Here is a 9,649-nt window from a genome sequence, read left to right as displayed (position 1 = left end):
ACGAGTGCACTGTAGCAAAATGCCAACTGGCACATGAACTATTATTTCACCTATCGCCTACCTGTCTTATGCCAAATACAAACACAACCTAAGACTAAGAGGCTTCTTCAGGAAGATATTTTTGGATAGAACCATATATTCTGGGTAGTAGGGTTGCTAGAATTTTTAATAAAGATACAGAGAGTACAAAACTTCTCTCACATGCCTACCAATGTAAACAAAATTAGAGCAACAGCATAAAACATTTCAGCAGAGATAATTTTAGGAAAGTGTAGGTTGAATTAACTTTATTTTATAAGGAATTTAGAAAACATGAGCAAATATTAATATTGCATTAAAAAACAATTTAGTCTATACATCATTCTGATTTTAAAAATCAAAGAGTCAGTGTGATACTAAAAAATGTTGTAACAGAGAAATGTGTTTCACTTTAGGACAAAATACTATCAGTGGTTTATTACACCTAGATATACAAACATAAAGGTAGTAATGCTAAAATGATGTAAAACTCTGAATCTCAAAGTGATCCAGGAGGCTGAAGGGAGCACCAATTGTCACCAATGTGAGACTGCCATATATTCTATCAAAAGAAACAAACTATCACTAGGTAATAAAAATAAGCAAATAAATAAAAGGAAAAGAAAAGGAGCCCAAGATGCCTGCATTTTAGAGTAAATGGTTTATTTGGTTTTCCTGTTACACGTGTCTTGTCTGTTTTCTTCTTCCAAGAAAGAAGGTAGATATGGAAGGGATCCAAGAATATTTCCCAGTTATATCCATCTTAGTTTTTCAGTAAGAATAACTATATTGAAGAAATGATACTTCTTGTCATTTTAACCACTTAATGTCCTATTAATATGATTTGAGTATGCTTTATTTTCTTCTTTTTAAAAAACTCTTAACTCAAGAATATTCAGAAACTTCTATGTCTCTTAATTTAAGAAATATATCTATTTAATTCCTGGAAATTTTCTTTTTTCAAGAAGTGGCAACAATACAAAGTTCTAATACACCAGGAGTCTTGAAAAGAATATTGGGTGATCCAATCATAACAATTTAAATTAGAATATTCAGGGAATATATCTGAAGGGTCAAAAATGTAATTTATGACTCCTCGTGAGCTAAATTTCACTGAGAGATGCTTAAATCTAAGTCTACAACACAGGTACCATTATGCTTGAAATTTTAAGAAAGAAAATTCAAAACCTACTCAATAATCCTGGAGAAAATATGGATTAAAATTAGTAGTCTGTTTTTATGTACACATGTATAAACAAACACTTCCAGGGGAAAAAGGAAACAGTAATATTTACAGGCTACAAATCACTTTCTTTTAAGGAAGAGTAAAAAAGATTCAGTATCTAGACACAGAGCTAGAGGTTGGGAGGGGAACCCAAAAGGAGTAAATACTAAAACTCTTTGCAGTGTAAAGAAATGCAAAAAACTCTTAAACTACAAATCTTTAATTTTACAAAATCAAAAAGCAGTCCAACTATTGCCCATTTATGATGATAAAAATTGAAACAAAAACTGGAACATTTTGTAAAAATTCTATTATAACATTCTTAAGTCCAGTTCATATTGTTCCACTGAGTCAAGTAAGATTTAAGTTCAAGGGGGGTGGGGAGAGGACACAAAATTAGAGAATTTTACCTTTGTTTGAGGAGATGATCACAATTTCATTTCAAGAGGATAAGGTGAAAAGCCCCTTAGTGACTTGTATACTTTATTACTGTCAATAGAAAGTCCAAATATTTCCATTTTTTTTAAACTTCTGGGATATTATCCAGGTATTTAAAATATTGATATTTAAAGTTTACATTAAAGGACATCATATGCTGAAAACAGGCCTGCTTTAAATACAGTTTGATAATTCTGGTGTTGCTTACTGAAAGATTTCTTTAGCAAATACTGGTTCCATATATTTAAAAAAAATCAGCAAGACAATTTTAAAAATCTTAATTTACAATACATTGTAAACGAGACAACAACTGCCACATGTGTCACAGACCAGCACAAGTAAAAAGTTTCTTCCAGATGTTTTATAGGACTTTGTATCTTCCTTTATTTGTTGGTTGGTATGAATTTTGCTACAAGAGAAAAAAAAAGATACATAGTCAGAAAAAGCAAAGAAAAAAAAAGAAAAAAAGAAATACATGTCAAAGAAATTTCCTTTCCAAACTTACAGCATTACCAGATATTTAGAACAGAAAATGTTAGTATTATCATACTGAGGAAGAATAAACTCTTCAATAACCAATCATCTGTCTGTGTTCACGTGACTACTCTTGGACAACAGTTTTGAACCAACTAATGGTGGTGGCATCAAGGTTCTTTCTCTATTACTCCTTGGTGAAACAGTCGTAAAAGCCCTTGACTTAAAGGTTATTAAAAAAAAAAAGAAAAAGAAAAGGTTGTTTTTCTTCTTCCTTCCTGTTTCGTGTAGCTTCTATTCTTTAAACTTTTTATCCCCCCGAAGAAAGTTCTGTAAGGGGAATTTTAGGAAAGACCTCAAACACACATTTGTAGAGAAAGGACAAAGTGTACACATGATAGGGAGTTTACAAGCTTCAACTGGCACCAAAGACACAGGGATGGGGGCGACTGAGTGGCTCAGTTGGTTAAGGATCTGGACTCGATTTCAGCTCAGGATATGATCTCAGGGTTGTGGGATCGAGCCCCGACGCCAGCTTCACACTCAGCTGGGAGTTTGCTTCTCTCCCTCTGTCCCTCCCCCACCTGGTGTGCACTCTCTAAAGTAAATCTTAAAAAAAAAAAAAAAAAGACACAGGGATGTGTTCACCTTCTTTGGGAAGGTGGTCTATAAAAAGATGCCTTTTCCATGACATAACCTCTTTGGAAAATTACTTAAAACTTATGTAAAGCTAACTACGTCTACACTATAACTAGCAATTCTACCTCAAGGTATATACCCGAGAGAAAAGCATACTGTATGTACAAAAAAGACATGAAAGAATTCTCAGAGAAGGGTCACCTGGGTGACTCAGTTTGTTAAGCATCCGACTCTTGGTCTCGGCTCAGGTCGTGATCTCAGGGTTGTGAGATCCAAGCCCTATATTGCTCCAAGCTCAGCGCGGAGTCTGCTTAAGACTGTCTCTCCCTTTCCCTCTGCCCCTGCCCCTGGCACTGTCTCTCTCTCTCTCTCTCAAATAAAAGAAAAAAAAAAAAGAGGAGCGCCTGGGTGGCTCAGTCGGTTAAACGTCTAACTTTGCCTCGGGTCATGATCTCAGGGTCCTGGGATTGAGCCTCACATCGGGCTCCCTGCTCAGTGGGGAATCTGCTTCTCCCTCTCCCTCTGCCTCCTCCCTCCTGCTCATGCTCTGTCTCTCTCACAAATAAATAAAAAATCTTAAAAAAAAAAAAAAGAATGCTCAGAGAAGTGTTATTCATAAAAAAGAAAGTAAAACAGTCCCAAAGTCCAATACATAAATTGTGGGTATATTCACAATTAAATACTACACAGCCATGAAAGACAATTAATTACTGCTACATGCAACAACATGGATTTCCTCCAAGTAATGTTGAGTCAAAGAAATTAGATACAAAAGAGTACACAGCAATCGATCCCACTTATATGGAGTTCAAAAATAGGTGCAAGATCTACCATGTTGAAATACTGTTACATTTGAGGGAGATGAATAGTGACAGGAGGGGTATGCAGGGGGCTTCTGGAATGCTGGTATTGTACTACGTTTCTTGATCTGGGCAGTGATGACATCAGTGTGCTTCCCTCATGAAAATTCACCAAGCTATGTGTTTATGACTTGTGTACTTTTCTGAATTTATATAACAGTTCAATAAAATATTTAGTAAAACAAATAAGTAAGTCTTTGAGGTTTTCACTCACCAGCCGAATCAGTTCTTCTTTTATAAGCCTGGTGATTTCTGCTTTTGCTTTCTGCACAGCCAGTTCATTGGCACCTGATGAGGAAGAGGAAAACATTATTCGTATTACTAGAATTACACTGGATGTTTATCCATGTCATGGAGATCCAGTAGGAAATACTGTAGATGACTTTTAGAAACACTGTACTGCCTGCCAAGATAGCCTTTCAGAACCTGGTGGAACATCATCCACATTATATAATGGCTGCTTATTATTCTGGTTACTTCTAGAGTTTCAAATGTAACCAATGAGATCACATTACATGTAGTGTTAAGAGTTCTTGGTAGGGGGGCGCCTGGGTGGCTCAGTCGTTAAGTGTCTGCCTTCAGCTCAGGTCATGGTCCCAGGGCCCTGGGATCGAGCCCCGCATCCGGCTCCCTGCTCAGCAGAAGCCTGCTTCTCCCTCTCCCACTGCCCCGCTTGTGTTCCTGCTCTCGCTGTCTCTGTCAAATAAATAAATAAAATCTTAAAAAAAAAAAAAAAAGAGTTCTTGGTAGGGGGGCACCTGGGTGGCACAGATGGTTAAGTGTCCAACTCTTGTTTCAATTCAGGTCATAATTTCAGGGGCATGAGATCGAGCCTCTCGTCCTGCTGCACACTCAGCAAGGAGTCTGTTTAAGATTCTCTCTCCCTCTCCCTCTGCCCCTCCTGCTTGTGCTCTCTCTCTCAAATAAATAAATAAATCTTAAAAAAAAAAAAAGAGTTCTTGGTATGATTAAAAAGAGCAAAGAAAAGATGATTAGCACTTTGTCCAAAACAGACTAAGAAAAAGTTGAAGAGAAATATAAACTCCTTGGTTCATTTATTTAACAAATATTTATTGGACATTTATATTCCCTAAGGTGGAGGACTACCCAAGTTGAAGGAGAAATGATGCCATGGAAAATTCTGCAAAGGGAATCCCATGTGCAATGGTACAGATTAAGAAAGGCATGCTTAGGGCACCTGGGTGGCTCAGTTGGTTAAGCGTCTGTCTTGGGCTCAAGCCATGATCCCAGGGTCCTGGGATCAATTCCCCAACCAGGCTCCCTGCTCAGTGGGAAACCTGCTTCTCACTCTCCTTCTCCCTCCCTGCTCGTGCTCTCTCTCTTAAATAAATAATCTAGGGAAAAAAAACAAGGGGAAAAAAGGCATGATTACTGAAGAGTAAGATAAGTAGAGTGTGGTTGGAAAAGAGTGTAAAAGAACCCAGCGAGACAGCCTAGAGGATGAGGCAGGCTGGAGACATTCTTTCATGTAGTTACTTCCATTCAAGACGTATTAAGTACCTACCGTGTATGCACAGAGTGAGAGATTCATTATACAAAGAATTCACTCATGCTCCTGATGATCTTGCAGACTATTAGAAAAACAACCTTGTAAAGATATTGCAACAGAATAAGAAGGTAGGAAGTAGTCTACCAAAATGACTTCTAAATATCGTTCCTTACAAAAACCTCTCCCTCAGTTCTCCAGGGAGATTTAAGTGGCTAAGAGTTGAGAAGCAAAAAAACTAAAATGAAAAACAGGTATTATCAGCAGTCATCATGGTAGATGAAATTCAATTCTGAGATTGCTGTAGTTGAAGAGCTCATGTGACATCCAGTTGCAAATGTCAGTAAGGTCAATGGAAATAAGGACCAGAAATAAAGGGAGACATGGAGATGAGAGAGCCATGAAGGGTAGTGTGGAGGGATCTGCAGCCAAGGGACAATGCTAGGAGCAGGTAAGTCTACAAAGGTAGCATACACCAAAAAAATAATAAAAATAAAAAAATAAAAAATAAAAATAATAATAAAAATAAATAAATAAAAGTTAAAAAAAGGGGGGGGCGGCTGGGTGGCTCAGTCGATTAAGCGTCCGACTCTTGATTTCGGCTCAGGTCATGATCTGACAGTCTTGAGATCAAGCCCCACGTTGAGTTCTGCACTGGCTGTGGAGGCTGCTTAAGATTCTCTCTATCCCTCTCCCCACCACTCCCCTCTTTCTCTTTCTCAAAAAAACCCCAAATAAACAAACAATAAAATAAAAATTTTAAAAAAAAGTAGATAAGTAGCACAGTGCACACTGATAAAAATGGAAGAGCTGGACCAACAAACTAGAAATTAAGGACTAGGAGTGAAATGTTAAACAACAGGAGAACCAGGGATGCAATATATAAAACTATATATTTATCATTCTATGTAAGAAATGAAATGAGGAAAACAAGTCACAAGAATTCCCCTTATTAGACGTGAATAACCTTTTCTGATCCCAGAAGGAGCAAAGGAAAGGAAGAGGGGAGGAAGGGAAGGAGATGAAAAAGGAAAAAGAAGAAGAGAGGAGAAAGAGCAAGGGGAGGAGGAAGAAGAAACAGTTTTAACAATAGGAGTATGGCTGTGAAGTAGCAACATATCTAATTTAAATCCTACACCTCCACCAGCCAGCAACCACACATTTTAAAGCTGTGGGTGCTGGAAGAGAAGAGAAGTGGATGAAAGTAAACAAAAGGGTAGAATCAAGAGTGAAGCCAGACTAAAAATTACAACCAAAATGAAATTCAGGAGAAAAATATGCTACTTGGCATGAGTTGGTGTGAAGCTTGTTGATACCCTGTGCTATTTAAAAAAAAAAGAAAACGACACTCTCACCTAAATCCAAGTAGAAGAGTAATTTTCCTACTTTAGTTAGAGCCTGACCATTTGGACCAGTTTAAAGTTTTGACTTATAAAGCTTCTTTAGGTAATAGGTTACATATGTTTATAAGCTGCCATGGAAAAGAGGCATTTCCTTTCACTGGTCCTAAAACAACTCTGGCTGCTTTTAAGGGATTCTCCACTAGTAAAAAGAGAGAGTCACAAAACAGGCTATAAATTATATAGGATGGCTAGGCACATAAGTCCTTCCTGTTCTCCTTCCCGCTGCCTGGTGGGAGGCCTGAAACTGCTGAGCCACACAGAGTCTCCAAGGAGCCAGGCAGTAGGGTCCCATCAATTACAGAACTAGAAACAGATGACAATGGCTCCTTCCAACACCTGTTTTCATCCTATTAGACTTCAGTTGATCTGGCTGACGTTTCAAAAACTAAAAAATCCTTTAAAAAACTAATCATCTATGAAAATCTCAAAGCTCTGGATTACTTTAATTACTAATCTCCAGTTCTTAACCATCACTATGGCTCTAGAATTCTAAAGATTCATTTTTGACAAGATTATCTTATAACATAGGAGGAAAAAAGCTGGCTTAGATTATAAAAACTAGACGTTATTTCCTAAGCACAAGTTGACAGTGGAGAGAAGTGACCAGAAGCATTCTAAGTGGATGGAAAATTCAAGCAGAAGCTGTGTGCTTCTCACTTCACTTGGCAGTAGAGGAGATATGTTCTGATAAAGTTCTATGTAAGATGAACCTTGATATATTACACTATACTAAACATAAGTACCTTTAAATTCAAGAATTACATAGAGGATCCTTTCTCAAAGCAAACAATTATATCTGATTTATGTCTTTATAAGGCAGGCAGTTAAAGGTACTGGTTTTGCTTAAATGACACCCATGATATTCAAGCTGAAAATAAAAGGTTGATTACATGTATACCAAGGGTTTTATCATCAGATTCCACTGGAAGACACTGTGTCTCCATCCTATATGGCCTAAAGAACACTGGAGTAGGGGAGACCTGTCCAGTTCCAAGTGCAGAAAGATGTCAGTGTAATTTTCTCTCCTTGAAGAAGTAGGTGCCAGCAATCCTCATTTTACTACACAGTAAGGAAGAGTATCACATGATTTAGAAACACACAGTCACTGGTAGAACAAAAGTCTTTCAGGACACATAAAAGGATGCATTTAAATACCTGACTTAATAAAAGTCACAATCACAAAAAAAAAAACCAAACATGCAATTTGCTTAGTTCTAGCTCTACATCCTTTGTACACCATTTTAAAATATGCATGAATCTTAAATATGCATGCATTTTAAAATATGCAGGAAATAATGGCAGAATGGCAATAACATGGAACATATAAAGGCTGCATTTGAGTTTCCCCATTGCCACAATTCATCATTAACTTTAAAAAGTCCAATAGTGACAGTGCATCAGTAAAAATGGCAGAGCCTGGAACTCCAAAATCCTGTCCTTGGACAAAAAGTGAATAAATTTGCAAAAACGTGAAATCAACTGTATCAGAAATTTGGAAACTAATCAAAAGTTTATAGCACCAGGCAAATACTTACTAAGCGAAAAAAAACAAAACAAAACAGCATAACCTTGGCAACAGCACTTGTCAGTGCTTTAACTTACTCTGACCCTATCTCGCACTTTTAGCCAGGAAATGATTTCTACTTAGGGGTAGACGGGATACACACAATACATGTGTTTCTCTTCTTGTGTCTTCATGCTAAGATGCCACACAAAAACAACTGATGTCACCAATTCAAAGGAAAGTGACTAAACAGGCACAGCACTAATTAACTTTTAGTCATGTTAGTGGGATTCCTTGTTTTGGCCAGGAAAGAATCAAATCCTAATATGTAAGCAAATCATCTGTAGATTATATTCAGTAAAGAACTTACCTAAAATTATAAAGTCTTCACAGAATCAAAGAAATGCCAAAATATAGCAAGAAAAAACTAACAGTCACTAACAGTGACCTTATTTACAATATACTTTCAATGGATCTAAATACCTTCTAATGATCTTTCCAACAATAAACTTTAGAGAAAAGCTAACCATTACAGTAGCCACCAGCCATGTATGTGGCTATTTAAATTTAAATTAATAAAAATTGGGGCACCTGGCTGGCTTAGTCAGTAGAGCATGCAACTCTTCATCTCACTGTCATGAGTTTGAGCCCCACAATGGGTATAGAGATTACTTAAAAAAAAATAAAAAAGTGGGGCGCCTGGGTGGCTCAGTTGTTAAACGTCTGCCTTCGGCTCAGGTCATGATCCCAGGGTCCTGGGACTGAGCCCCACATCGGGCTCCCTGCTCAGTGGGAAGCCTGCTTCTCCCTCTCCCACTCCCCCTGCTTGTGTTCCCTCTCTCGCTGTCTCTCTCTCTCTCTCTCTCTCTCTCTGTCAAATAAATAAATAAATAAATCTTAAAAAAAATAAAAAATAAAATATGAATTCCTTTACAAAAATTAAATAAAATTTACAAATGTCAGTCACACTGGCCATATTCTGAGTGCTCCATAGCCATCACAGAGCGTTCTCTTGGATAGTGCAGCTTTAAAAAGATCAAATAAAGGACATGCCTGTCAAGTAATACTTTGTATCCTGAAGACAAGTGACTATAGGGCTTAATCAGATGCATTACTTAGAAAATTTAGAGAACAGAGAACTGAGAAGAGAGCAGATGATAAAGTCACCACACCCACAGAACTCTAGTAGGGGAAGGACACAGACAAGTAAAAATATATTACAACTCCTGTGATGAGTACTGTGAAGAAAAACAAACAGGTAAAGAGCTACAGAGTGAAGAGGGATGAGGTAAGGCTTCTTTGTCAGAAGTGATGTGTGCGCCTCAAAGTAGACTAGTACCCGAGATAATATGTGATGTGAGAGAGGCTTCTCTGGAGCCATCAAAGCTATTTAAAGCACTATGTATGTAGACTCTGAGCTTACAGAACACACAGAATCAACCTCTCCACAGCTCCAAAATCAGTATGCAACAAATACTTAGTTCATTAAATAGATGAAGTGGATCTGGCTGGTCTACCCTTGTAAGTCTATTAAAGATATTCAGATTAAATTTAAATGAAGGGAGGCAAGTTGTCCTACTA

At 37.4% G+C, this 9,649-nt stretch overlaps 1 protein-coding gene across 2 annotated transcripts in view; it reads right to left on the bottom strand.

Moving 5' to 3' along the window:
• Positions 1–664: 664 nt before the first annotated feature.
• Positions 665–9,649, bottom strand: part of DDX46 (DEAD-box helicase 46) — a 78,240-nt gene continuing 69,255 nt past the window's right edge. For both annotated transcript variants that reach the window (XM_025860840.2, XM_025860841.2), the window contains exons 22-23: positions 3,869–3,942; positions 665–2,090 (exon numbers count right to left, since the gene is read on the bottom strand). In XM_025860840.2, coding sequence (XP_025716625.1) covers positions 2,043–2,090; positions 3,869–3,942 — 122 coding nt within the window. In that variant the 3' untranslated portion in view covers positions 665–2,042. The remainder of the gene's footprint in view (positions 2,091–3,868; positions 3,943–9,649) is intronic.

Source organism: Callorhinus ursinus, unplaced genomic scaffold, assembly GCF_003265705.2.
Source record: "Callorhinus ursinus isolate GAN/ISIS: 27379988/994484 unplaced genomic scaffold, GSC_fseal_2.0 scaffold30, whole genome shotgun sequence".
NCBI classification, from domain to species: Eukaryota; Metazoa; Chordata; class Mammalia; order Carnivora; family Otariidae; genus Callorhinus; species Callorhinus ursinus.
This window is presented reverse-complemented; position numbering and strand designations above follow the sequence as displayed.